General features: G+C 43.9%; 5 protein-coding genes across 11 annotated transcripts; 1 reads left to right on the forward strand and 4 right to left on the reverse strand.

Moving 5' to 3' along the window:
- Positions 1-1242: 1242 nt before the first annotated feature.
- LOC119127010 (guanine nucleotide-binding protein subunit alpha-14-like) lies at positions 1243-4756 on the reverse strand. The gene is made up of 7 exons (XM_037258668.1): positions 4378-4756; positions 3399-3583; positions 3186-3340; positions 2791-2919; positions 2597-2726; positions 1847-2000; positions 1243-1596 (listed from the first exon to the last, which is right to left on the reverse strand). The coding sequence occupies exons 1-7, from the start codon at positions 4616-4618 to the stop codon at positions 1406-1408; spliced, it is 1185 nt and encodes a 394-aa protein (XP_037114563.1). The 5' UTR covers positions 4619-4756; the 3' UTR covers positions 1243-1405.
- A 101-nt stretch (positions 4757-4857) lies between these two features.
- Positions 4858-12514, reverse strand: LOC119127011 (guanine nucleotide-binding protein G(q) subunit alpha). Of its 3 annotated transcripts, none has more exons than XM_037258670.1 (8): positions 12135-12514; positions 11549-12064; positions 8553-8737; positions 7456-7610; positions 7111-7239; positions 6780-6909; positions 6546-6699; positions 4858-6475 (listed from the first exon to the last, which is right to left on the reverse strand). In XM_037258670.1, exons 2-8 carry the CDS (start codon positions 11682-11684, stop codon positions 6285-6287), a joined length of 1080 nt encoding a protein of 359 aa, XP_037114565.1. In that variant the 5' UTR covers positions 11685-12064; positions 12135-12514; the 3' UTR covers positions 4858-6284. The 3 variants fall into 3 exon arrangements, with proteins under 3 accessions (XP_037114565.1, XP_037114566.1, XP_037114564.1); XM_037258671.1 differs by having other exon boundaries at positions 11549-12068; positions 12135-12194; XM_037258669.1 differs by having other exon boundaries at positions 11549-12514.
- A 667-nt stretch (positions 12515-13181) lies between these two features.
- LOC119127657 (serotransferrin-like) lies at positions 13182-17704 on the reverse strand. Of its 2 annotated transcripts, XM_037259668.1 has the most exons (18): positions 17551-17704; positions 17201-17300; positions 16961-17112; positions 16738-16840; positions 16391-16582; positions 16181-16310; positions 15920-15975; positions 15593-15756; positions 15372-15525; positions 15147-15307; positions 14905-15001; positions 14805-14825; positions 14500-14664; positions 14184-14334; positions 13950-14017; positions 13698-13879; positions 13442-13634; positions 13182-13358 (listed from the first exon to the last, which is right to left on the reverse strand). In XM_037259668.1, exons 2-18 carry the CDS (start codon positions 17289-17291, stop codon positions 13315-13317), a joined length of 2124 nt encoding a protein of 707 aa, XP_037115563.1. In that variant the 5' UTR covers positions 17292-17300; positions 17551-17704; the 3' UTR covers positions 13182-13314. The 2 variants fall into 2 exon arrangements, with proteins under 2 accessions (XP_037115563.1, XP_037115564.1); XM_037259669.1 differs by having other exon boundaries at positions 17201-17704.
- A 201-nt stretch (positions 17705-17905) lies between these two features.
- Positions 17906-23342, forward strand: wdr31 (WD repeat domain 31). Of its 4 annotated transcripts, none has more exons than XM_037259616.1 (11): positions 17906-18179; positions 18897-18959; positions 19124-19256; positions 19321-19395; positions 19487-19631; positions 19972-20072; positions 20154-20221; positions 21294-21435; positions 21854-22022; positions 22090-22277; positions 22715-23342. In XM_037259616.1, the coding sequence occupies exons 2-10, from the start codon at positions 18913-18915 to the stop codon at positions 22272-22274; spliced, it is 1065 nt and encodes a 354-aa protein (XP_037115511.1). In that variant the 5' UTR covers positions 17906-18179; positions 18897-18912; the 3' UTR covers positions 22275-22277; positions 22715-23342. The 4 variants fall into 4 exon arrangements, with proteins under 4 accessions (XP_037115511.1, XP_037115513.1, XP_037115514.1 ...); XM_037259618.1 differs by having other exon boundaries at positions 22946-23342; XM_037259619.1 differs by having other exon boundaries at positions 22090-22273; positions 22946-23342.
- A 746-nt stretch (positions 23343-24088) lies between these two features.
- Positions 24089-27198, reverse strand: LOC119127653 (bri3 binding protein). Its single transcript, XM_037259661.1, has 3 exons — positions 26863-27198; positions 26045-26147; positions 24089-25914 (listed from the first exon to the last, which is right to left on the reverse strand). Exons 1-3 carry the CDS (start codon positions 27037-27039, stop codon positions 25505-25507), a joined length of 690 nt encoding a protein of 229 aa, XP_037115556.1. The 5' UTR covers positions 27040-27198; the 3' UTR covers positions 24089-25504.
- Positions 27199-27499: the final 301 nt, after the last annotated feature.

Raw genomic sequence — 27499 nt, forward strand, 5'->3', positions numbered from 1 at the left:
CTTCTACTTTTCTTTCCACACTACACAAACCAAACTTTAAATATTATATAGCAGTGGTGGCCAACCCGCGGCTCGCGAGCCGCATGCGGCTCTTTTACGTTCATATCAACATTTGTGTTTATTTTTCGTGCGTATTTGCTTCGCTTGAGTTCAATATGGTATTTTGGTCAAACGCGCATGCGCGTGAGGTGAAACCCCGCAAAGGAGGAGGGACAAACAGAGCGATTGGTTTTGCTGGCTTTTTAATGAATGGCGACTGTGACTACGGGGGCCCATTAGGTCCAGAAAAGCTGACAAGACGCGTGCCAAAATGGCAAGGAAAAAATGCACAGCTAAACGAATATATGACGATGAACACAGGACGTTTTTAACAGAGTTAAAGTTGTTTTTTGTTGAACGCTATGGCAAGCCATTCTGCCTGATATGTCGGACGTCATTGGCGCATTTAAAAGCTTCAAATGGTCAGCGCCACTTCAGCTCACTTCATGCCAATATCGATAAGGACTTTGCAAAAGGGACTGAATTTCGCAAGCACAAGTTTGGAGACTTTGGAAAATAGGTACAGTTTTTCAAAAAAATTACGAAGCACTCAGAGACTGTCACACTTGCATTGTTTCAACTGGCTTGGAACATTGCACGGGCTAAAAAGCCATACAATGAAGTGGAGTTCGTTCAAATATGCCTCAGTGACGTTATTGAAATCTTGTCTCCTGAAAACGACGAACTCAAACGAATGGTCTGTCCCGCCAAACATAGTAAGTGAAAAAACTTATGTTTTTGTTTGTGGAATTTGTTGAACTGAGAGTTTGTCTGTGTGAGACAATGCACACAATGTTCATTGTTGAAAATGTGGTCTTTGGTCTGTGGTTTTAGTACTGTAGGAGTCAATTTGTCATTATCATGTTGGTGCGTGACATAATAATGTCACACAATAAATTTGGCTGAGCAGAGGGGTGTGTGTGTGCGCGCGTGCGTGTGCGCGTGCGCGCGCGTGCGTGTTTGTGTGTATGTGGGGGGGTGTTCATGTGTGCTCATGTGTATGATGTGGCTCTTTGCGATGACAGTAAAAAATGTGGCTCTTAGTCTCTGACTGGTTGGCCACCCCTGTTATATAGGGATGTTTATTGAACATGAATATAAAGTTTTATCTCCCAAAGCTGTTGAGATTTTTTGCTGATATTTCACTGAAATGTTGACTAAATGGTAAGACACCTTTATGGGAGTAGCTTTCTTGTTATGACAATTCATAAACACTAACCAAACAAGTGCAAAAATAATGTCTTGGGGGTATTTTAAAACTATATCTAAATTTCCACTAATGATGGCCACTGCTTAAATAAATGAAAAGTTTTATATGAATATACTGGAGCACAAAAAAATGAAGATATGAATGGGGTTAAGGTGTTTAGAGCAGGTTGAAGACCTGGAGGGTCTGTCTGAGGATGGTGTCCTTGACGGCGGCGAAAACGAAGCGGATGTTCTCCGTGTCGGTGGCGCAGGTGAAGTGCGAGTAGAGCTTCTTGTCCTTATTCGGGTTTTGCTCCTGGTACATCTGCAGGATGAACTCCTGAGCCGCCAACGCGTCCTGGCGAGGCCCTAAACATTGCACATTGGATTATTATTTTATTTTAGCCGATGAAGTGACCCAGTTAAAATACGATGAATTCTTCAGCTATTCGCTTTTTCGATAATGATTCAAGAAAGCCAATATCTAGACACGGATCTGTCCCAGTCAAAGCAAACACATTTCCTTTTTTTAGAATTTCATTTGATAGATTTGCCAGCTATCAGAGGTCATTAGAATGGTCGAATTAAATTTGCAACAATGATTCTTGAAGGAACCAACCAGAGAACTGTGGAAAGTAGTCAGCCAGGTGGGAGTGCAGGATCTTCTCCTGAAGGATGTCTGTCTTGTTAAGGAAGAGGATAATGGAGGAGCTCTGGAACCACGAGTATGTGATGATGGTCTTGAATAAAGCTTTACTCTCCTCCATGCGGTTCTGACAAATTCCATGACATCAGTGGTCTCGGTCATCGTTGCGTTTTTTTCTTTTTTTTTCTTCTTCTTACTTGTCATCCCTAGTATGAAACCCAAGTTTGAAACACTAGCCCTCACTTTAAACCCTATGTCACGTCTCGTCCCCAGCCGTGTTACTATGTGTCTCTGTCTTGGTTTCTGTCTGTGTACTCGCCCCTCCCCTCCTGTGTGCACGATTAGTTTGATTATTCTCACCTGCCTCTTGTTACCTGTCGTGTATATAAGTCCTGTCTGTCCCCCACAACCCGTCGGATCATTGTGTGTTGATGTTGTCTTGATGTCTTTTGGTTCTTGTTGTCGTTTAATATCTTCACGTCCTTTGTTTCACGTCCCTGTCAGTTGGTCCTCTCGTTATTTTGTTAAGTCATGTCAGTTTGCCGAGTCTGTTTCTGTTTTCTCCAATAAACCCTGGACGCCCTGCTCCATCCGTTCCGTGACACCCTACTTTGAAACCCTAACCCTAGCTTTAAGCCCTACTTTGAAACCCTAACCCGAGTATGAAACCCTACTTTAAAACCCTGGATGGTGTTTTTGTTTTGACATATCCCACGCCCTCACCTCATTGTCGGACTCCACCAGAACTTGGTCGTACTCGCTGAGCGCCACCAAGAACATGATGGATGTGACGTCCTCGAAGCAGTGGATCCACTTCCTTCGCTCGGAGCGTTGACCGCCCACGTCCACCATCCTGACACCAGCCACAAAAAGAAGTTTTTGTTTGTGTTCGTACACTTGTATATGGGGAGCCACACCTGAAAATGACGCTCTCCATGTCGAAAGGGTACTCGATGATGCCCGTGGTAGGAACCCGGACTCGCAGGATATCCTGGAGGTCAGGTATGTAGGATGCCTGCGAGATCCGATCCATTTCGGTGAGGTAGCTGGAGGATCAAGCGGGACGGTTGGGTTTTATTCTGAAGTGTTTTTCGGTTGTGGTTTTCATGAGATCAATCAGGATTTTCGTCATGGTTTTGGTCAGGATGATTTTGTCACTTTTTTTTTTTTGGGCGCGTTCTGATCATATCTGATCAAATCTTTGCTCATGGTTATGGTCAGAAATGTCTTAGCCATTAGAATCCTTATGGTCAGAATTTTTGCTCATCGTTTTTGATCATCGAATTGTATCGACGATGGTCTTTGGTCTCACTACTTGGTGGAGTCAGACAGCTGGTATTCCCGGCGGCGATCAAAGCATTCCTGCATCCCGCCGTCATTCCACAATCTTCCCATGGCCGCCACGTGCTCTCCATCAAGGTCCTCCACCTTGGCCACCTCCACATCCAGCAGCATGTTGGCACTCATCTGCCACACAGCAGAAATGTACAAATGATGTTTGCGGCAGAGAGCGATACCTTCCTACCTGCTGGCGTGCGTCACGGAAGGGGATGTGCAGGGTCTCCATGGCCCTGATCATGGTCTGCATGGACGTATAGATGTTTTGGTAGACCAGCTTAGCATAGCTGCGTTTGTCCTCCTCGCTGTATCCTCCTCCATGGATGATCCTCATCTGTTTGATGAAGGTGCTCTTACCACTCTCACCCGTGCCTGGGGCAAAGTTTTGGTTCGGTCACACCTTTTTGGTGATTTTTGGTTATGATCATCAGTTCCGATAATACTTTATTTCTTGAACTTTGCATGCTTTTCTTTGGAGCAAGAGCAAGGGATATTTTTGCTTGCATGTGTACGGTTTGCTATGGTAACCACCCCACCCCACCGAAGCTTTGCATTTGGACAGAAAAGTTGCCACCTGAGCAAACAAGCATTCATTTGAATTAAGTCAAATTTCTTGGAACAAACACATTCTTACTCATTGTTCTTTACGAAATCTACCAAAATAGCAGTTTTGCTGCGCTAGGAGTACTTCAATAGTAGCTATTACGGTAACATGTCGTCCTTCTGGTAGCTTTTGAAGGGTTCATTTGCATGTGTTTGCATGAGGGCCAGCCGCAGCAGCTATGCGGTCCTCCAACACACCACCTCCAAAGGCGCTTGTCACCGTTTTAACAAAAAGTTACCTTTGGTGGTTTCGTAGTAAGATTATTTATGAAATAAGAATACAATCAGGTTACGTTTACAGATCTTAATTTTATTTGTTAAGTTTTGAGGGAATTTTCACATGGCCTTCATTTCTATGGAAGGGGAAACTAGGTTGATTGAACAAACAAAATAGTAAAATTGAATTCAAAAGCAGTGCTACAAGAGCGTCAAATGATTACAAAGAGCTTTTATACCACAGCCCACTACAATAAACTGACTATGTCCATCAAAAGTGAACTTTAACGTGTTCCTAAATACTCAGCGGCCTGAGCACACAATTCCAAACTATTTTTCAATCTCACCTAAGAGGAGCAACTTGAGCTCTCGGCAACCGTTTTTCTTGTCCCTCTTGAGCTGCTTTTCAATTTCGTCGTTGATGTGCTGCCTCTCTTTGGCCTCGGACGACATGCAGCATCCTCCCATGTTTGACCCTCGTCCACTTGCGACTGTTGTCGTGCTCTCCTCTTCCTCACTCACGGGAGGAAGGCCCTGAATAAACATGAGGTGTGGCGACTGGACAACGATGCCTTGATACCAAGTCATCTTCTCCCATTGAAATGAATTGAAATGCCATTAATCAGTTCCAGCTAAAATAAATAAAAAATGTTATTGCGCCTTGTACTTAAAACCAAAGTAATGACATAATAAAATTTAAAGAGTTTTTGTCACACTGCATCTATCTATCTATCTATCTATCTTATTTTTTATTATAGACAGTAAATGCAGCACGAGGTCTCAATGAAAGAAATATTTCCACACAACGCACTGGATACGGCAACACATCATCATATTCCTCTTTATGTACTTCTGAAGCTGAACAATGTTTCTTTGCTGAGAAATAAAACAGCCCAAAAAACACAAAATGTACATTCTCCTCTTATAAAAGGAAACAAATAACATGTAAATAACACATTCTCTTTCAGAAAAAAAATCAAAAAATAATTAGCCATTAGACATACAATACAATTACATAGATACATATTTTTCCAATACCGCACATTCAATCTGCCAAAATAAACAAAAAGTCATGATTACAAAGCCAACAAAGATGCTGATATATATATTTAAATATATATATATATATTTAAATATATATATATTTAGATATATATATAGATAGATAGCTATAGAGCAAGAGAGAGCGATGTATGTACATGTACAATGATTATAGCATTCATAATTGCACTATGCCTCAATACATGTAAATTACAGGCTTGTGTTCTTGGGAACAAACCAAAAAAATACTCCAAACTGAGAGGGGGGGGGTATGGCCAATCAAAAACTTTGGTACAAACGTTTATAGCAACTGGGGTGTGATTGGACAATCCTAAATATGCCGTGTGTGTGTGTGCACCTGTGTGTGTGTGGCCAAACACACATTGACCTCCACAATTGGCCCATGTGTGAGTGTACTTGGTTGCTCTTGACATTGGATAACAAACACACACGTACGAACGCACGCTCACACAAAAATGTGTTATTGTGGCACAGTTGAAACATCCATTTTCATCTCTTGTCACATAACCCCTACGCGTATTGGGAACACCTCAGTTGGCTGCAGGGAAACAAGGCAAAAATGCATGCAAAACCACATCTGCACTTGCATTTTTTCAGCAAGGTGGATACCTATCTTAAGGGCCTTTACGAGTCACCTCATTGACAAGTAGGACAACTCGGCATCTATTTGTAAACTAGTTTTTTTTCCACACACTACTAGCTCCCACTAACAGTTGACTATTATCCACCTTGAAATTATTAGTGCTGAAAATATATATATATTTTTTAAACATTCATCAAGCCGAAAAAATGACTGGGTAATGAGACTTTACAGAGTAATCTCGGTATGTTGAGGTGTCGAGACGGGCAGATGTAGTTCAGTATGCATTTCGAGTCAGAACAGGGCGATGGGGGCGGCGGTACCAACTTGATCGGGATTCACATCCATATCAAATCAAATACTTTTAAAATCACAGTTTTTGCCTTTTTTTCATTATTATTATTATTATCGAGTTAGTCAAAAGTGACTTTTTTTTTTTTTAAAGGAATGCAACCCTTTTCTCCTTTTTCCTATAAATTCTTAATCAAATAGCAACATAACGTTTCAATACATTTGCTTGCCTCCACGCGGCAAATAAATTAGTATTAGATGCAAGCAAGCATTTGATTTGGATTTGCGAGTGTGATGCATCTCCAGGCCAGTCCTTACGCCTTACACCAAGTTGTATTCCTTCAAGTTGAGCTGCAGGATGGTGTCTTTGACGGCGGCAAACACAAAGCGGATGTTCTCCGTGTCGGTGGCGCAGGTGAAATGCGAGTAGATGATCTTGTCGCTGTCGGGGTTCAGGTCCACAAACATCTTTAAGATAAACTCGCGGCCGGCCTGGGGGTCTCTCTGGGGACCTGGAGGCAGCAAAAATGAAAGGTGTTTGGAGGTTCCCCCGTCTGCATTTGCATTAGAGATGTTACTCACCGTCGTACTCCGGGAAGTAATCCACCAGATGAGAGTACAAGATCTTTTCCTCCAGCAGGTCCTTCTTGTTGAGGAACAAGATGACGGAGGAGTTTTGGAACCACGGGTACGTGATGATTGTCCTGAACAGCGCTTTGCTCTCCTCCATACGGTTCTGAAACAAACACATGGGGCATGAGGTCAAAGGCCGCAAAACGGCGGCCGCCGCGTCCACTTTGCGGAAAGGCCGGTTACCTCGTTGTCGGACTCCACCAGAACTTGGTCGTATTCGCTCAGCGCCACCAGGAACATGATGGACGTGACGTTCTCAAAACAGTGGATCCACTTCCTCCTCTCCGATCGCTGACCGCCCACGTCCACCATCCTGTCGGTCGGCGGCCATTGCACTTGTTAGACAAGGCCAAGTTAGTTATATAATGATTGGGGCCGCAAACAGCTAACAAGCTTGATTGGACCTCATATTTTGGCTAACAAAAAAAAAAGACCAAGCAATGGCTGGTAACTTGGAAACGTCCAAAATTGGGTCAGTGAGGCAGACGACAGTAAGACAAGGTACCAGTGGCACCTGAATATGACGCTCTGCAGGTCAAAGGGGTACTCAATGATGCCCGTGGTGGGGACGCGAACCCTCAGCACGTCCTGCTGAGTAGGCAGGTAGGAGCTTCCGGCGATTCTGTCCAACGCGTTCAGGTAACTGTAGGGAGAAACGGAAAAGCGGCGCAAGTTAAACGCAAAAGTCATGTCGAGGGAGTGAGTCTCGAGATTTGTTTTGAACTTAAATCAGATCGACTCTGACCTAACGCACCTCTAACGTTGCCGCTTGTTTGGGTTTTTAATTCAGAAAATAGATTGATTGATTTAGATTGAAACATTAAAAAAAAAAAAAAAATTCGAGCCAATCGTCACTCACTATTTGGTAGAGTCTGACAGCTGGTATTCCCTCCTCCTGTCGTAGCACTCCTGGATGCCCGGGTCGTTCCACAAGCTCTTGATAGCGTCTACGTAGGGGTTGGCAAACATGATGACCTTCTCCACGTCAACCTCTCTCACCACGTTGGCGTTCGCCTGGAGGGGCATTCGCACCATCAGTCTTATGCTAATTACGAACCATTCTATATCGAGTCTTCACACCCCGAGGCTTGACATGGACCAAATATCCGAAATCCCAAATCCCATCCAGCCAATTAAGGGCAAAGTTTGGGCCGGCCCAGTTGCTGCTTTTGTAATGTGATTTTCCTGATAAATGTGACACCTCATTTGTGCGCAATTAGGACTAATGGGCATAATCACTTGGAATTCAAAATGAGGTTACTACCTTGCGACCGACTACACTATTAGAAGACATTTCATTAGGAAAGCCTTCGCAAATAATCCAGCGTGGTGGCTCGTCCACTTTCAATCGGTGACAAAGAGCGACTGTTAAGATTTTATCCTGCATTACAAGCCAGTGAAGGAGCAAAATGATGTGAGGGCAAGCGCTGCTTTTAAAATCACAAGAATCAATAGTACACGTTAACCAGCATCTGGCCAGTTGATTACCTGTGTGCACATTAGCATGTATAAAGTTTGTGAAAGAAGAAGTGGCAGCTCAGCCAACAAGGCCTGAGCGGACCGGATGCTCGTGCAACAGCTTTGCTAAATAATTGATCAGCACTTCCAATCCTCATAAAAGCTTCCGGTCATTGAGGGTGGGCACAAATGCAGGACTCTTTGTCTCCACTTCCTGCCAAGCGCAGGGGCGCAAATGGAAATTTTTCAATTGGTGAATTATTTCAATGCAATTATTTTTGTGTCATTTGGACTTGTTACCCCGGTACATGAGGCCAATGGACCAATAGCTCCAGTTTATCTACAGACGGCGTGACATGTAGCACGGCGAGAACACAGGAAGTGTCAAAAAAAAAAACAGGACAGGAAGTAATGAAGGGCTGGCTGCTCCGAGTGAGATAGCCGACACGCTAAAAATACCTAAACATTCCTCCTCAGGTTTTTAATTTGTAGCTTTACCTTATTGTGCTCATATTTGTAGGGGATCTTGAGCGTCTCCATGGCCCTGATCATGGACTGCATGGCGGTGAAGATGTTCTGGTACACCAGCTTGGTGAAGCCTCGCTTGTCCTCATCAGAATAGCCAGTGCCGTGGATGATCCTCATCTGCTTGATGAATGTGCTCTTACCGCTCTCGCCTGTGCCTGGAGTTGAAAATAATTGATTAAAAAGACTAACAAGTCGCAATAGAGAGCAAATAGCAGGCGCCAAATTTCAGGGTATTTTCTGGAAAATTGTCTTCCTTGGCATATGTGACTTGACAATTGACAGACATGCTTTTATTTACTTTACGTTTATACACAGATCTCTGTTACAGATCAGATAGTGCTTTCAAAAGGAGCAAAACTGGAAACGTCAGGATCGGAAAAGAACAGTCGAGAGCTAAAACGGTGTTAAAGAAGCTAAAACATGACCCCACACAAAAATACAGAGTCGAACTGGTTCACGCTGGTTGATTATGAGGCTGTTAAGTTCTGGCGGGAATCAAGGTAATAACTCCAAAGGTCTATCCCGTGCGCTGGCTGCTCGTCTCCCAAGCGCCAATAGAAAGTATTTGGGTGTGAAGTTTCTCTCCAGTTCGTTGAGAACGTTGGCAAGCCAACACAGCAGATTGGCTCGACCCCGCCGTCAGTTCTTCTGTAGTTTTGGCAGACGAGCGAGAGAATGCGAGTGTGCTTTTGTTTTTTGGGAACATACCAACGGCCAAGAGAGCGGGACGCGTTCCGTCATTATAGAACATGACTCTACACTGTATAATCTTCACTCCATTTTGGCCAGATTAGCCTTTGCGACTACAGAGTGGAAGGCCTTTTTAAAACACAAACGTTCAACCGCTTTAGCTTCAAAATGAAACGCTACGACAAATTTATCATGAGAAAAAACCATCACGCTATCAGTACCGTTAAAATGCACGTATGGGGAGCACGTTGTAATTGTTAGTGACTTTGACTGACAGCCATATCTTGATGTTTCTTTGAGATGGCTGGGGTGTCTTTTAAAATTGAAACAGTAAGTTGGCCGTACTTGTCTCCCACCTGCTTTACACGTTTGTCTGTCACTAACCATCACATTCACCTCAATGCCAAGGACCAGTAGATGAGGAGCCCAACCAACTGGTGTTGCGCAATATTCCATGCCTTTCAGCAGCTATCCTAAGAATAGTCCAGTTTTAATACACAAGTGGAACAGTGAGGGGAAAACCATCATTAAAATAGTACCAAAATGTAATCATCGATTGTTTTACAATTTTGGTTTCTGACCCACAAGGAAACGAGAAGGGCAGGTAACTGGATCCGGAGGACAGAGCTGGCTGGCACTTTCTTCCCACAAGCGTGGTCATCATATCTAATGGGCTTTTTGCTTGATAATCCAATGAAGCAATCACCGGATTGTGATTTAATGACTTCTTTTGTGGGGATTGGCGAGAACACGCAGTTGGATTTAAAAGTGAATGTATGGAATGTTGAAATCATTGCGTTGTAATGGGTTTATACAGGTAGGAAACGACATATCACCAAGTTAGATTTACGCGTGCAGTGTAGTACCACGTTGTACCACAACATTACGAGCAGCACTGAGCCCAATGGGAACAGATGCAACGCAACTGACAGCAAGAATAAGTGGCAAAGAAGCCCCCCCCCCTGCAAACAATTCTACAGAAATGTTTTTTTGTTCTCACTGAGCGGAGAAAATTAGGCTGTGAGGACTGCTGTGTGTTCTACGTGGTTCTGCTCTGCGAGTTGTAAATGAGCAGTTGTTTGAAGGTTTATAAAAAGTGGTACAGCCACAGTATGAGCTTCTCCCCGGTGATAAACGGGTTGGAAATGCATTGTGATGATAAACATCTTGATACTACCACTTGTGACATACAGTAGTCTAATCATTACACGGAGTGTCCTTCCAAAGGAGCAGACTTTGGCCCAGACACACAACACCTCTAAGTCCAGTCATACAGGTTGACAGTAGGTGTGCCCCCCCCCCCCCCCCCCCTCACTCAAACCACTTCCAGTTATTCAAATGAAGCATAGCATGTAACAATCAAGTATTGCAAGTCGGCATGTTGCACTTTGGCTCCCTGTTTGATTCCAGACTTTTAGCCTATGTAAAGCCGTTATTCGATATCTTGGTCTTCCCGTGTACTCCTGTGTACTCTTTGTTCTCACTAGTAAAGCTCACAATAGAACTGACTTACTAGTAATGTTCATTACAGCGGCACATGCTAGTATTCGGTCAAACATTTCTAGCAAACTGCTGTGCAGCACTGGCTATAAAACTAGAAACAACTAGTTGTCAAGTTTCATGCACCCTTCTGGACGATACTAGTGCAGCACTGGTAGTTTTGCCTCACCGGTGACATTTGGTTGACTTAGTCATTTGCAGAAATGTTATGCGGTAGAGCTGTAGTGGAAGAATGTACTAGTGCACCTTGGAAGTTCGAAAAGGTCAAACAACTATATGATTGTTAAGGTGCCTCAATTCCACGTACTAGTACAATCTTTGTCAGCATACTGTGTGTTACTAGTGCAGCATAACTGTACTGCTACTCGTATTACCAGTAACAAGAAAATGCTACCATTTAACAGCTATCACCTGAATAGAATAAATTGCGCAGATTGTTTTGCTGCAAGAGAAACAGGTTCTAATAGTTTGGTCAAATGTGTCTTATTAGTTGTGGAAATGTCATTCAGTAGTGGAAATAAGATACTATTAAGATTTAAGCACAGCAAGTTTTACTTGTGATGAGAAAAGAAAGCATATTAGACTGCATGGATCTTCAGCTGCATATCGAATAAATGCTTAATCGGATTTTCATGGGGCTGTCAATCCGTGCAGTGGACTCCTTAAACCACCCACGCAATTTGACCCAGGTGGGAGCACCCATTGATAAAACCCCATCAAGTAAGTCATGGATAAAATGTGGGTTGAAACTGGACTCCAGACTCCCTTCGGCTTACCGAGCAGCAACAGTTTGAGCTCCCGCCGCGCGTCTCTCTTGTCCCGGCGGAGCTGCCTCTCGATCTCGTCGTTGATCCGCCTGGCTTCTTTCGCCTCCTCGCTGAGGCAACACGCCATGATGGATTCCAGGGTCATGCTTTTTCACCTGCCTCGTTTTTGATCGCGACGATCAAGCAGTCTCACTGATTTGGTCCCGAAGAGGGCAGAGCGCGGGCGGCGAGCAGGCCGGGAAAGGCGCTCATGCAGCGGCCTGCGTATGACGGAGCTGCCGGAGGAGAAAACTGGGATATTTGAGAAATGGACGGAACCCCGTTGTTTTCCTTCTTCCCCCACCTCCGCCACCACTTCGGACTCGTCTTTCTCACAATAAAGTCCACTCGCTGCAATCTTAATTGGTGTAATCTGCTTTGCCGTCTCCGGGTAGTCAACAGATCCGTTTACGACACATCCTGAGCGGGATCTCGTTAAGCGTCGCCACACGCGCCGCCAATGCCTTCTCCCCACGCTCGCCACTCCTGTCCAAAAAAAAAAAAAAATCTTCAACTACGTGGGTACCTGGGTCTCCCGGTACACGGACATACCCACCGCCGTGCCTCTTTCCCTTCCTCTATTTCCCAGTGGCTTTACTCCCCGGGCGTGGTAAAGCAAAAATATGGCGGACTTTCACTTCCAATCCGCTCGGCAAAAAAAAAAAAAAAAAAAAAGAGAGAGAGAGTGGGAGGGGGGGGTATGACCACACGGTGCCCTAGCCTTCACACACGCCACACAACGACACCGAACGTCGGTGAAAGCTCATCGCAAAGTCTAGCGGCCTCCATGGCTCCGACAAGGGAGGGGTGAAAATGACGGCGTGCAAAGTCTGACGGCCTTTTTCTTCTTTCCCCTCTACGGTTGTCTCCGTGTGATTTTTATGACATAGGCCGTCTATGGTCCACTCCTCCTCGGCTGTGTGGTTCCGTGACGTCGGCCTCCACATCCAGCCAGGGAGGGGCGGAGAGGCCGGGGGCGGGCAACAAGCGCCACTCATGGGTTTGATTTGGGCTGTTCCCCCCCTCCTTCCTTAGAGGCGCTGCTCCATAAATGTGAATGGAGTCCGACTCGGTGGCCTACATCGTGCTCACTTTACACTTCATAACATGTCAAAAATATATTTTTGTATTGAATGTGTGGAGAGCCATTGGACTAGTACAATTTGATATCCTTGACATCCACATTAAGCTCCATGATTTACTATTGCCTATCATGCTAGTTTTTCGGCCCATCACTTTTTTTATTGTATTATTTCCTGCACGCTAGTACAACTTATTCATTTGCCTCAAACTCAAGTGAGACTTCTGCCATTCACAAAAGATGTGAACAAGTGCTGTTGTCTACATATTGCTTGCACAAGGGGATCAACTGCCAGGATTTGAACCAGCAAACTTTTTTTTTTTTTTTTTTTTAAAGACTATCTACCACAAAATTAGACTGCATTAAGTTTATATTTAATTACACTGCACTAAATTTAAGGTCTAAAAGAAACAAGATCAGAACCATACTAGCCCTCAAGTCTTTGCAAGGGAGCAGAAGAATGGCACAAAAACTGTTGACTTCAAATTATACTTTTTTGCAATGATTCAGCACAAGTTTGAAAGTCATTGGAAAGGCTTTTATTTGAGGCACATGTTAGAAAAACAATGCAAAATGACTTAAGTCATTCGTCCAAGGATGATTTCGAAGCAGTTGGGAACAGAGAACAAAATGTGGCCTCAGCATTCTGAGCCATTTAATTTGTCTGGCAGATGCTGGAAGTGCACAGTTTCTCCAACTCTGTGGGGGGGGGGGGGGGGGGGGAAATACACACAAGTAATATTGTATTATCTGGTCAAGATTAGACAAAGGTTGAGCCGAACCTGAAGTAGAGTCACTACACTCCCTCAGTGTGGTCATTGCATCCATGTAATCTGGTCCCAAGAAGCTCTTATAGTTGCACCCACTTGGAACCTCCTGGAGACACTGGGTGGAATCTTTGAAAAGGAGGTTCGCCTCCGGACTGGACTCAAACATTTTGAAACTGGGATCTCTGACATATCGGCCAAACAGGGCCTAGAAATGGGAAAATAAAAAGATACCATCCTCAATTTATAAGGCAATAAGAGTCCTTCCTACCTGCTGTTCTTGAAGAACGGAGACAACATCATTGCGGGTCTCGGGACGGGTCACCACAGCATGCGCTGGGGAAATGGCAAGGTTGCAAGCCTCAAAGTCCGCGATTGGCACTGGATCCTTAGTTGGACAAATCAGCTCGTAGTCACTGCTCAAGACTTCAGCAGCCCACTCTGGACCCTTTCCTGCAATGGGACAGAAAATTGACTGGCACAGTACCAGTGACAGATTGTGAAGCAGGTTGACAATCGTTACCGTCGCTGTTTTCTGCAACAGTTGTGTGTTTAATGAAGGCCACATCACCAGTACCCTCAACGAGACATCTGCACAAAACAAACTAGTATTTTTTTTTTTTTTTTTTTTATTAAAATAGTCAATCTAGTCTATATCGCTCCACTATTGATTCAGCAAAATCAGTCTGGATTAGGCCAAAAAAGGTGAATAAAATACTCAGCCCCCTGTTTTTTTTATTTATTCATAGCTGCTTACCTAAAGGCCCCAGCGTAGCCATAGTACTTCTCCTCTGAACTGGCTTGGCACTTTGACTTGTCAACCACAGATTCATCACTGCCTGCACACAGAGAGCAGAATGGCGAGTCGGCCGGAGCTCCAGGGGCGCAGCCGCTACTGAAGAACTTTGCTGTTGAAAAAAAGAGGGGGGGATTATTGTAATTGCCAAGTCTTTGTTTATCTAGGCCTTTGAAACTGAATGTGCAATGCAATTTTCCTGGTGAGTCAACTAAACTGCATATCTGTTAAAAAAAATACAAGATCTTGGTTTCCCACATTGTATGAGCGTACTTACTAAAGTCACAGTCTCCCGTCTGTTTGTAGATTTTACCCATGGGAATGTTCCAGCCGGCACTTTTGCCAAAGCCTGTGTGGCAAGACTTCTTCCCCTTCAGGTTGTCCCAAGTCACCCCACAACCCTTTTTGACCACAGCGACCGCATAATAGGATGAGGCTGAGCCTATATACACACACATGCACAATTTGTTTGACATTTAACACATTTCAAACTCGTGCATTTTTTGGTTATAAGTGCAAATACTAGTTTGTCAACAGTTGGTGACCATTCTGTAAATGTGTCAAACAGAACAGTTTATTTACCTCCAGACTGGTTGCACATTACTGTGGAAATAAATGGCACAAATGTTATGCTAGATTTAAATACTTTTTTTTTTTGCTCTTTTTAAAACACAAAGTATACCTTCATCATACTGCTCCACCATGGCTGGAACCAGACCGCACTGTCCTGCGATGTACACCTCTCCTCCGTCCATGGCCATTGCATCTGCTTCTTTGAACTAATGTTAAAATTAAGTTGCATTTCTTTTTCTAAACACTTTGATTACACAGCCCACCTGGCAAAATTAGTGTTAACGTGGTTTTTTTTTTTTTTCCTTTAACTACCCAGGACAAGCTACAGTGCACAAAAATTTGCCATTTTACCATAATCATCTTTATGCACTCTTCCACTGTAGAGGCAGTCTTGCACAGAATTTTGTTTTTATCGTCCACCGTGCTGTTGGCACTCCAGTGGTCGCATTTTGCAGTCTCACGCGGGCCCACGGCACACCATGTGATAGCATTCGAGCCGGATGCGGTGATCTCTGAAAAGGGGAGGAATTAACTGTTAAAGTAGTCACACTTGAGTTTCACGATTGTATGAGTTACCTTTGTTCAGTGAGCGCACAACGCTTAAGTAGCTAGCGCCCAGATAGAGCACTGAGGTGATATTGGCAGGTAACCTGACTAGCTTTTCAGTAGAGTCTTGGAACATTAGATTCTTGGCCGGTGCGTACGTCTCAGATGAGAACAGGTCAAAGTCCTGTTTGAATGGTGGGGGAGGAATTTGGAAAATAATTTTTCCATCGGATTTGCTTTGTGTATCCTACCTGCACTGTGGTGAGACTAGTCCAGATACACTCTGCCAGCACTGGGTCTTGTCGGGTCACCACAGCATGAGCAGGTATCCTGGCCAGGTGGCATTCTTTGTAGGAGTCGATGGGTGCTCGAGAATTGTTCATGCACAGCAGCTCGTAGTCAGCCTTCGTGCTCTCTGGGTGGGGCAATGATTGGAACCGTTTAAAAAGTTTACCATATTCAGGCATCTTTCAAATAACATGGGAAAATCCAATTTCTCACTCATCCAGCTAATTGACTCATTTGGAGATGGGGCAGAATTGAGTGCTCAGCTTTAAAATTCAATACGTCAAACTCACCTGGTACAGTAAGATGATTGACAAATGCCACATCTCCGGCATTTTGCACCAGACACCTAGAAGATTTAATGACAAAGATGGTTTTACCCAACCATGTGACAAAATATTCTTCAGAATCCATTCTCACTGGTTCAATACTTTGATGGTTTTAATTTCTGGCACTCAGAGATTGACCTGGGGATTACTCCTGGGACCACAACTTGCCTGTTGATGTGTTAAAATAAATTTTTAAGAAGTTTTAAAAAGTGGCAATGGACTTACTGGAATGCACCGCTGTAGCCATGGAAAGGTTCATCGTCAGAACGCGAGCAATCTCCTTTGCAGCCTTTACACAGTTGGGAACCCAATTCAGCACCTGGCACACAACTTTCGGCGAAAAATGTTCCAACCGCTGTGACAGATTTAATGAGAAAAAAAAAATTGGAAGTAGTTTTAATTTTAGTCTGAAATTCACCAGGCAAAGTCACTTACCAGCCTCAATGGATTCATCTTCAATGCCTCCCCATTGCAGCACACCCAACTTGATAAGAGTTCCAATCGGAATATTCCAGCCGGCAGATTTTCCCAAGCCGGTGTGGCAGGATCGCTTTCCTTGCAAGTCTCGAATGCCAAACTCAGACCCCTTCTTGACCACGGCGACGGCATAGTAACACGTTTCTGATGCTGAGCAGATTGCATCATGAGTATTTGAAAAATAAACACATTTTGCGATGCAACAAATTTTGTGATTGTCAATTGCATTAAAACTAATCAATGCCACACAATGACTTAAAATTCTCAGTGATTAATAAATGGCGCCAGTTATATAGTTGACTTACTGGCACCATAGTCCTCAGCAATGATGGGATGAAGTTTAAAGCTCTTCATGCCAGCGGTGTATACGTCTCCTCCATCCAGAGTAACTGCATCAGCTGAATCGTCCTGTACAGAACAATTAAAGAAAAAAAAAAATTCTTAAGTCCAACCTCGATCCTTTGTGGTAGCCGTTTTAACAAAATACTGTGTGGGGCACCGCACTTTAAAAAAAATTTGACCACTCACATGAATGGCATTGATACATCCCAGAGAATCCGATTTTTTGACACAGGAGAAGACTGGCGCCTTGGTAGCCAGCGCCAAACACTTCTGGTGCTCCTTGTCCGACTTCACACACCATCTCACATGCTCGGTGGAGGCAGACAGCACAACAGCCACTGCAAGGACAGCAACAGCACAAGGTGATATTGATGCATGTATGAAGGCTGGCAAATAAAATGTTTTTGTTTTTTTAAAACAGTTTACCCAAGTAGCCAAGCAGCAATGTAGGACACAGAAGTTTGAGATGCTTCATGGTAGACATCTCAAAATCTCTATAGCACGCTGGTCCTTTCATAGCCGCACCCTAGGCAGGAGGGATGATATTAAACACTGAAATTCCAATATTAAGTGAAGGGATAGTTGATTTAGAGTTGCAGTATTCTATATGCACCACAGAATAAATCAATTTAGCTGTTCATTTAATGCATTTTAATATTGACCACCAAGATGGCAAACGCAGTAAACGTGCAAAAAAAAAAGAAGTTGCTCAAAAACATCACAAGACCAAAGATGCATAATGACTGCAAACCGTTGAACAATAAATGCAAACTTACCAGTCCACCAACTTTCTATCTTGCTCTGAGTACCACGGATGGAAGAGCAGAGAAGAGAGGACTACCAATTGCTCACACCGCCTTTATATCTTGGCCCACCTGAGTGCTAATTGACCGCAGGTACTGCAACAGGTAGGTCGGACATGGAGGGAAGGGCGCTCCTAGCGGTGGCTGGTATAAATCCATTTGAAGTATTTGAAGTATTTCGACAGCCCCAAACAAAAAAAAAAAAAGACAAATTTTCACATTTGATTACATATATATATATAAAATAAATTGAACAAATGAAAGTACTGTCCAACTCACCATACTGAATGTCATTTTAGAGGCGGAGCCGTTGCCCTGACAACCATCTGTCGGTCACGTGATTCTCATGCTTGCCTAGCTACGGAGAAAGCGACGCTCTCTCCTCCCGGGTCTCGAAGGAAGAGAACTTGCCCAAAACTAACCCTCCTACTCTTCTTCTCCATTTTTTAAAATGTCATGTCAGCCTGAGGGGAACTGTTCGGCGGTGTTCGGACGAAGACTCGCTGTAACGTCGTCAGAGCGCCGAACGTGATGGTGAAAGATTAGTTATAATGCTAGGCGGCTAGCGGTGGCATCTCGAAGACTCCTGGCTGGACTGGCAGGTACACGCCAATACAAAATTATCACGTTCCACTCACTACTTCTGCGCGTCATTAGACCACACAACTACTCTAACTTTCTTTCTAAATGTTGGAACAATCATAGCAGTTGGTAGGCGGCCGGTGTTTTCTAATTCCTTGGGACGTTAATAGGATTTAATTGCTTAAGAAGCTAAGACGTGTGCTTTCTTTTTGTGTGTGCGCCTGCCACGTGATGTAATCTCATAAATAAATACATAAAATCTTGAATAATGGCAGTGAAGTCCTCCAAGGCAAATAAAATTGTTAGCCTTTTTTTTTTTTTCTAGCAGCTTTTTTTTCTACCGGAGTGCTTACTGAATGGAAAGCAGTGTGAGTGTCCATGTAACTGTACTAGTACTAGTTCTATTACTACTAGTCAGGACACTAGTAGAACACTTTGGGCCTACTAGTAGCATTTCTGTCCTAAAAGTATTTTATGTTTGTAGCTTTGAAGCACAGTTTGACTTTCAGCATTTATTCGATATTCTCGATTCCCTCACCAGTAAGACAATTCAGTGCACTAATAGAATGACCATGTCTTAAGAGTAAACAGCTTACCCAAGTGTAAAATGGTTGTCGATGTGTCCTGCAATTGGCTGGCGACCGGTGTGTGTTCCCTGCATGAGCATCTGTTACGCAAAGTAATTGTTTGAGCCTTTATTAGCGAGTTAAGAAAAGCTAAAGAAAATATGGTCGCAGGTTCTGACATTCAGACATGGGCAAGCTGCAGAGCAAGTTTCGCAAGCGGTCTGAGCTGTACAGGTACGTTGTGCTTTCTTTACGCTCATGATACACTCAACTCACAAGTCTTGTTTTTTTTTTTTTCCTTTTTGTGTTGCGAGCCAGAATATGACTGGCTTTTTCACGTCGTATTAAGATCCATTTTCTGCTCCATTGCTATCACATGTTTCCTCTTCCGTGTCCAGAGCCTCACAGAGTGAAAAGGCAGACGGCGTGCTCGACAGCCAGGTGGTTCAGTATGAACCGGCCCACCGTGGCTCCGTCAACACCGTCACAAATCTCAGCGCCCATCTGTGCGTTTCTGGAGGCACCGACCAGGTAGCGGACAGTCGTTGAAGTTTGAACGCAATCAAATTGAATTCCAACGAAACGTGCTCCACAGGCGGTGGTGGTGTATGACTGGAAACGAGGCCGCATGTGTCAATGCTTCCAGGGTCATAACAGAGAGATTACCAAGGTAACGCCAATATTCTGCATCGGTGGGCTGGAAATGCACACACACACAAAAAAAAAAACCCCATCATCTCTACTTTGTGTTTTGAACTCAGGTGGTGTGTTATCCGGGCAGCACGTGGGTCTTCAGCGCCTCGCGGGACAAGTCCGTCCTAATGTGGGACTTGAACCAGGGGGACGAGCCCATTCAGGAGTTTTCCGGGCACCAGTTAGTGGTCAACGGGCTTGCAATCAGCCCCGGTATTCACTCTCTTGCACGCACACAACCCTGCAAATGTCCTCATTTCCCATGTTTGACAATGTCACAAATGTTTGGGCGAATTTCTATCACGGTACACAGATTGTGAAATGATTTATTACATGCACACAAAAAAAAAAAAAAGTAGCATCTGTGTAATGAAAATCTTAGCAAAGGGTCTCATTTGATGAATCGCTTGTGTGATGTTATTTTGACACGAGGATTGTAAGACAAATCGACCTTCATTACAGAAAAAAGGAATCGCATCAAAAGATCTTCATTCAGAAATCATCAGTTTGCAAAGAAAAGAAAACTGACACGGTTGCTGCCGCGTTTCCATAGATGGGAGGAAACTGTGCACGGGGTCCCGCGACAACTGCATGTGCCTGTGGGACATTGAATCTGCGAAATGCGAGCAGAGACACAACATTTCCCGAAACCTGGTGAGAACAATGCGCTCATTATGCTCCGTCCATCAAGGCCACGCGATACCTTGAAGCTCAACCCCCTTGACGACTTTTCAGGTGACACACGTGTGTTGGGTGCCAGGCAGCTCCTCGCTCGTGCAGACGTCGGAGGACAAAACCATACGGTACAGACAGGTTTCGCTACTACAGCTCTCCAAAGCAGCCACTGTGGACTTTGGATTTGCTTTGACTACGACAAAACCAATACGGCACTGACAAGTTTCGCTACTACAGCTCTCCGAAGCAGCCACTGTGGAGTTTAGATTTGCTTGGATGACGACATACTGTATTGGCCCGAATGTGAGACAACCCCGATTATAAGAAGACACCCTCTTTGAAAAAGTTTGAAAAATGACTTTTTGAACACCAAATTTAATTTTTATACAGAAAGTAATGACATCTGAAACAAATGATTATAACAATATATTCGAGAGAAAAAGCACGTTATTTTGCCTCATTCAAATCATGCAAAAACTGTCTTGTCACATCGTAATATCTGCACATTTAAATCCGTAAACTAAAGTGCAATCACATTTGTAAATGAATGGCTTCTGGTTTGTAAATAAACCAATCTATTGTGATAAAACAACAACATTTCAATAACTGCAATAACCATTAAAGTGAAGTCTAACTGTAACTAGTCTTGAAACAAATCTGAATAAGGAAAAACATTGCAATAAGATAATGCAAACTGCTACCGTTAATGTTGGGGAGCCTGAGGACCGTATAGGGGGTCGGCTCGGATGGTTACGCTCTTTTCGCCCCCGGGCGTCGGTCAGAACACAGTAGGGAAGACGTGGTTCAGTTTTGATTGCTTTACTGAATTATTGGCAACAAAGAGTAATAAATAACCATGAATGAAATACTCTCGGCAACACACCAAACATAAGTCATTGATCGAGACAACAAAATACATTTGCTGGCGACCGTTAGTTACCGTGCCGCTGCGTAACGGCCACTCGTACGATCACAGCAACATACTCCGTCGATACCAGCAACCTTTAACTTACCGCTGCGCACAAGTGAAAATGGGTATAATGTCTAGACCCCGAATATAAGACGACCCCCACTCTTTCAGTCTGATTTCAATGCAAAGAACCTCGTCTTATATTCGGCCCAATACGGTACTTGCATAGGTCACATCCCAGATAAGGTGCGGCACTTTGTCACTTTCCAATCTGTTACGTGTGCACGCAGAGTGTGGGACAGCCGAGCGTGGCAGGTGACCAACACTTTTCCGGCCAAGCAATACATCCAGACCCACTGTGACGTTTCCGACAACGGAAATCACCTGGTGTCCAGCAGCAACGGTTTTGGAGGCCAAGGCTGCGAGGCTACGGTGAGATTGAGCTCATGTCCTCTTATTTTGATACCTGATGGAAAGTTTTGGGGAAAACAAGGGGTGGGGGTGGGGGGACCTTTCCAAAAAAATATTAAAATATTCCAGGAATGAAGTTGAACTATTTCCTGAGTAGTCTTAATTTCATGAAAATAAGTTCTATAAATATTACAGCATGATTCAAGATGAATTCATGAGATCAAAGTCATAACAGCCATAGTTTTAACATGAAAAAAACAAACCAAAAGACTAATTTGGTGAGCAAAATTTGACGTTACAGTAGTAAAGTTGTATGTAATATTATAGCAAAAAAGTTTTACTATTATGAGAAAACATGTGTATTTTTAAACGGTGCAAGAAAAAAAAAAAAAGCAAATGACTCAGTCGTAGTCTCCCATGATGTTGTGTGTACGGTCAGCTGTGGGATCTGCGTCAGCCAGGCTGCAAAGTGGTGGAGTACCGTGGCCACCTGCAGACCACCTCGTGCTGCGTCTTCCTTCCTGCGGCAGCGGGAGGCAATGGCGCCACTCTGGTGGCCACGTCCTCACATGACAGCTCCGTCAAAGTGTGGGACCAAAACTCAGCAGGTAGGACAACTGGCGCTTCTGATGGCATTTAGGTTACGTTTGATGGGTTTCCGTCGTTCTCTTTAAGTGTGTTTAGCCACCCTGTCGCTGGACGGCGCCGGTCCTCTGGTGTCTTTGGCGGCCAGCGACGCCTCCAATGTGCTCTGTGCCAGCTTCAACAGTGGAATTCATCACATCCAGCTTCTCCAAACACCAGAGATCGCTTCAGGAGACGCCGACCACACAGACATCAGAGTACTGTCCCGATTCTAGAAGGTAGCGTTTACTGGATAAATATGTGCCTCACAAATCAAATGAAATGTCCAGAGTTCAAACGGTCGTCGTCGTGATAGGCGATGTCAGCGAGTCTTGTGGCACTTTAGCTCAATCAGCGCCCAAAAGTTTTAACTCTGTTTTTCACTCTGTTACCAGACGTGTCGGCAAAGTTTAGTTGAAAATAAAACAATGTGTCACGAGAAAAACATATATTGGAGGAGCTTAAAGAAACAAAGTAGAAACTAAATAATATTTACACACAAAGAAAAATTTCTATTTGGGGATATAAAATAAAGTACAGAAATGTGGGATTAAAAGGGGAAAATGCACCCAAAAGAAATTCCATTTGGGATTGAATAAAAATGTTAAATTGGATTTCAGTCAGACATGTCAAATAGTGACTCGTTTGACTTCTTTTCTGTTTTATTTGTTCGTAGATATCAAAGCCTAGTGTACTAATTATGAAATCACCAGTGCAGCGGTTTCCTTATGGGAGCATTCTTTTGCAAATGTGGACAACCTGGAAGTCAACCAGTGTCACGTTGTGATTCTTCTTTTCTGATTTGCAAGATTTTCAACTTTTTGGGGGAAAATGTTATGTTGCAAAGATTGATGAAATGACAAGGATTCAGCCTTCAGCCATTTTGAATAGCCCTTGTCCCCTTCAGGGACGTTGGGATTGGGAGCCTGGTCACCACAGGACAATTGCAAATGGAGACACTGACCTTGAATCAAGCTATGTGAACCGCCACACGAACTATGGACCAGTTTGGTACTCCCAAATTGTGGATTCTTTTAAAATGTCATCAGTCTGAAGCCAAATCGAGTATTTTGTAGACATGTAGAGGTGAACATATTTTTAAGATAAAGCTGCAGAACTAACTATGCAATAACGTATGAGGTTTGTAGGAAAATATTCAACGCAATGAGCAAATCATGGAATATAAATGATTGCAAATGCAAATAAATTTGTCAACATGCCATGTCAGTTTGACAAGGTGTGGCATAGCGGCATGTATGAGACCCCTGCACACTTACTGGTCATCTTGTCAAAAGAGCACCGGACACTTTGTGTTTCTGTCTTTAATTCGTTTCATTTAAATATGGAATTTGTTTGCAAATGTTCACGCACGCCCACAACAACACAAGATTCAATTACTACCATGGACATTTTTGCATATAAACTCACAAACACGTACACCCAAAATCAGTTTTCACAACTTTCTACGTGGTCAATACTACATATACAATTAAGACAAAACGAGGGGGGAAAAAAGACATACATGCGCACGCACACACATAAATCAAACCTGCTGATTCAAGTTGGCACATAACAGAAAAAGGCTGCATGTGGAAACAGGAACAGCGAGGATACAATTAGTTCATGAATCAAATGCAGTATTGGCATTTTTCAAGCGGGAATAGTGCAGTAGTTGCTAAACTGAAGTGCCTTTCAGCGTAAAATCCCACATATGCATAGCACTTTTTTGTAAACTTGACCATTTTCCAGTGTAACGCTCCATAAATTTATTGACCAGACAGCCCAAAAAGCGTCTCTAAACTGACATGTAAAACAATTTTTATCAAAAAGCAAACACAACACGTTGTTTGTAGTAAAACGTACGTCCGTCCGTCCGTCCGTCCGTCCGTCCTTCCTTCCTTCCATCCATCCATCCATCCATCCATCCATCCATCCATCCATCCATCCATCCATCCATCCAGCCAGCCAGCCATCCATCCATCCATCCATCCATCCATCCATCCATCCATCCATCCCCTGCTAACAAATGAAGCTTACCAGTACTTTGACATACACTGTATATGACTAAAATGGCTGGGCCATATGAGAACCTTTGCCAGACTGCCATGCTGTTCTTCAAATTAAAAAAAATCAAAAATGCAGAATAAAACGGTGTCACATTTCATACATTTAGCATGAACCCTGTATAAAAAGTCGCCCCAACCCTGGAACACATTTAATAACCTCTATTAACCCTCCCCTACCCACACATTTGTTCCTACACAATCGCTTCTTAAGTAAAAATAAACAGGTTGTAATATTGACTCAAATACGGCAAGAAACGTTTCTCTGTGGTATTCAGATGTATGATCCATCACTTCATATTAAGACAACATGGATGCAAACAGATTAATCGGGACAATTAAAAGCTATATACGGCATATGCGGTTCTGAATTCATCACAATATGCTTGTTGAGAACGCTTACATTCTGCGATATTATTAGTTGCTTCTTTGGCCTTGACGCGGCATTACAATTACAAAATGACGTCTCTTGAGTCCGGAATGCGTGACAAGAGAATTCATGAACTCGCCATCATTAAGATTTGTTCGGGGGAAACAGAGATGACATTTAATTTAAAACAATTGAAAATAAACATGAGCAGGATTATTTGATCACGGCAGGGGAAAAAAAAAGTTGATCTACTTAAAATGTTTAGTCCAATTAGTCCCTGAGAATAGTGTTGTGTAGCCATGGTAGGAGACATTCCTGTCATGATATACACGCAGCGTGGACTTAAGTACTCATAACAGATGTCACCTCCCCGCCACCCGCTCAGACATTTTAACGACCTGTTTGGTGGTCTGTCCCAAAACCTTTGCTCAATTAGGTTGAGTATGAGCACTATTTTTACCACAGTGTGACTAGAAAACAAAACTGAATAAAACAGGTCATAGTGGCCCCCGTGTTGTACACGCACTGGTGAAATAATCGAACATCTTGCAAAATAGAGGACTTGTTTTTGGTGGAATACGTGGTACCTCCAAGGTCTAACTAGGGGGATATCGGCCCCTCGGCAGGCTTCGTTTTAGTCAGGATTACCAGTAGTGTTTTTTTTCTTTTAACAATATTAAGAAAATACTTGGGAGTGTTCCAGTGTCATGCTAGTGCAATGACGGTGGTGTGAAGTCAAGGAAGAAATTGTTTGCCACAAAGGGAGGAAGTGGGTGAGTATTTTGAAAGCTTGCCTTGCTCCGTTTACTGATTCCATTAGACTTCTTTTTATACTTGTACAACAGTTAACTGTTCAAATGTGACTTTACCCTAACCTGGACACTCAATGAATGTTTTGACCTTTGAGGTACCGCTGTAGCCAGGACAAACATGCAAACAAAGGCTTGAAATTTTTGATATTTGACTATGAACTCGACCCGCAGAAATTCTCGTTGGGACCTTTGAATACCGATAAGAGGGAGCGCCGCCGCGTCTACTCGTCCATGGTCTCCAGCTCGAATATCCGATTCATCCGCATATTGAGCAGGCGGAGCTGAGTCTCCATGTGGTCTATCTTCTCCTCCATGGAGCCGGTGCCGCGTCGCCAGTACATGCCCACGGGACCCGTCATGAAGTACAGCACCATGATGACGCACAGAGGCAACAGCGTGCGCTCTGGGTCGCCCTCGAACTTTTGCAGCACGTACAGGCAGGCCAGGGTCAACAGAAGCACGCGCGCCATCCAGAAGAAGCGGCCAAAGACAACGTGCAGCATGTAGAAGACGCCGCCCAGAAACACCGACAGCAACCACAGGCCTGCTAGGGCACCGGCCACGAGGGGCAGGGCGCGTGCCGGGTTGCTGCTCAAGGATGCCGGGCTGAAGTAGTGACTCAGGTTGGACGCTGCACATGGAAGGGAGAGGAACTGAGTTCAGATGAGCGCCTGGATTTGAGTTAACTTTGAGAAATGGCATCTATTCAATGGAGGCCGTTATAGTTGAGGAAATAATACGAAGAGCTACATTGAACTTACAGTCAATGCCCATAATATCAAGGAGATCCGTCCAGATTTTCCAGATGGTGTCAAGGAAGGAGTCTACGCCATGTACAAAGCGCTCTGTTGCTTTGGAGAAAAACTGGAAGAGAACAGGCTTTAAAATATCTTGTTCACAAATAGTTTTTCCCTTTTCAAAATAGAGGGTGAAATCATTTGAGGGTAATTGAGTAATAATTCCTCTCGCCTGGTAATTATTTTAAAATTGAATGGACATGGACATTGTGTTTAGTTTATGTATGATCCATGGGACGTCGGTGGTACCTCTCGATGCAACCCAATTCTGTTCTGCCACCTGTGCCTTAAGAAATCTGGTGAGTCGAACGACGCCGGTCACTACAATCGCCTCTAGCACATTTGGGTGTGTTTGGTAAAAAAAAACAACAACAAAAAAAAAAACAGTAAATAGACAGGCGTTTTTATTACCAAAGGGGGGGGGGGGGGGGGGGGGAGGCTGAAACAGCTTCCGCGCACGCAGAGAGCTCGGCGCCGGAAGTAGCGTCAAATGTTCAGGTAGCTTGATCAGAGAGCGTAACGTCACAAATTGATTCAGCTGCATTTTAGTGTAACATTGCGTAAAGGATCAGTAAGCCTAACAGACGCTTTAGTAGATCGTCTTTATTACGAGGTATGTTTCGAGGGAGAATTCCGAATTTAATGAGTTTCCAAATGGCATCCTCGTCCAGACAGATTTACCCCCCTCCCCCGAATGATCTTGATCTCCTCGTTGGTCACATATGCATCATACACGCACAAGAATCAATCAATCAATCAATCGTTAAATCCCGCACGTTCACCTTGTAGAGGCATCGGATGTTATCCTCCCCGAAGACGTTGCTCAGCGTCTGGTAGATGCCGTTGGCCGCCCGTCGGAAGCTGTTCTGGCTGCTGGTCCGGCTCCTGGCCGCTTGGGCCGTCGAGAGCACGGATGCGGATAGCACCAGGAAAAGCAAAACACTTGTGGACGCCTTCATGGCCCGTCTAAATGTTATGATGTTGAAGATGCTGCAAGAAAGATGCCGCTTTCTGCTGTGGTATCAGGCAATCGAAGCTTTGCCGTGAACGTTGACGACGGGGGACCACGTTGCGTTCAGCGATCCTCGGAGATCACAACTTTAAATTCTCTTCAACATGGCTTCGGGCAAGAAAATCCCGCCAGTGCCAATTTGTCACCAGAGGAACGCAACCTTCGTTTTCTTTGGCTTATCTATCTACTAAGTTACCCTATAAATTAATGCGTACTCCAAAATTGAAATAAGGTTCGCTTATTCCGACAACGGTTGTGTTCATGGACGCACCATTCAAAACTCACTGCTGCCCTCTAGTGAGATGGCTAGACGCAATTTTATTGCATCTACATTGGCCCAAAGTACATGCACAAACCAGACACGGCGTCAGCATAAAATTAAAACTATGTATAGATATATAATTGTA

This window comes from Syngnathus acus, chromosome 9, assembly GCF_901709675.1.
Source record: "Syngnathus acus chromosome 9, fSynAcu1.2, whole genome shotgun sequence".
NCBI classification, from domain to species: domain Eukaryota; kingdom Metazoa; phylum Chordata; class Actinopteri; order Syngnathiformes; family Syngnathidae; genus Syngnathus; species Syngnathus acus.

Bases quoted from the DNA above. Each gene is read 5' to 3' on its own strand.
- LOC119127010 (XM_037258668.1), bottom strand. From the start codon at position 4,618: ATGACTTGGTATCAAGGCATCGTTGTCCAGTCGCCACACCTCATGTTT. The intron at 2,727-2,790 runs GTGTGGCTCCCC...GGCTGGTGTCAG, and splicing joins ATGGAGAGCGTCATTTTCAG to GATGGTGGACGTGGGCGGTC. The intron at 2,001-2,596 runs GTGAGGGCGTGG...GGAATTTGTCAG, and splicing joins TGGTGGAGTCCGACAATGAG to AACCGCATGGAGGAGAGTAA.
- LOC119127011 (XM_037258670.1), bottom strand. From the start codon at position 11,684: ATGACCCTGGAATCCATCATGGCGTGTTGCCTCAGCGAGGAGGCGAAA. The intron at 8,738-11,548 runs GTAAGCCGAAGG...TTTCAACTCCAG, and splicing joins GCTCAAACTGTTGCTGCTCG to GCACAGGCGAGAGCGGTAAG. The intron at 6,476-6,545 runs GTGAGTAACATC...TGCTGCCTCCAG, and splicing joins TTACTTCCCGGAGTACGACG to GTCCCCAGAGAGACCCCCAG.
- LOC119127657 (XM_037259668.1), bottom strand. From the start codon at position 17,291: ATGAAAGGACCAGCGTGCTATAGAGATTTTGAGATGTCTACCATGAAG. The intron at 16,583-16,737 runs GTAAGTCAACTA...CAATCTGCTCAG, and splicing joins TGCTGAGGACTATGGTGCCA to CATCAGAAACGTGTTACTAT. The intron at 16,311-16,390 runs GTAAGTGACTTT...AATCTGTCACAG, and splicing joins AGATGAATCCATTGAGGCTG to CGGTTGGAACATTTTTCGCC.
- wdr31 (XM_037259615.1), top strand. From the start codon at position 18,913: ATGGGCAAGCTGCAGAGCAAGTTTCGCAAGCGGTCTGAGCTGTACAG. The intron at 19,632-19,971 runs GTATTCACTCTC...GCGTTTCCATAG, and splicing joins CGGGCTTGCAATCAGCCCCG to ATGGGAGGAAACTGTGCACG. The intron at 22,023-22,089 runs GTAGGACAACTG...GTTCTCTTTAAG, and splicing joins GTGGGACCAAAACTCAGCAG to TGTGTTTAGCCACCCTGTCG.
- LOC119127653 (XM_037259661.1), bottom strand. From the start codon at position 27,039: ATGAAGGCGTCCACAAGTGTTTTGCTTTTCCTGGTGCTATCCGCATCC. The intron at 26,148-26,862 runs GTGAACGTGCGG...GTTCTCTTCCAG, and splicing joins ACATCCGATGCCTCTACAAG to TTTTTCTCCAAAGCAACAGA. The intron at 25,915-26,044 runs GTAAGTTCAATG...TTCCATGTGCAG, and splicing joins TGATATTATGGGCATTGACT to CGTCCAACCTGAGTCACTAC.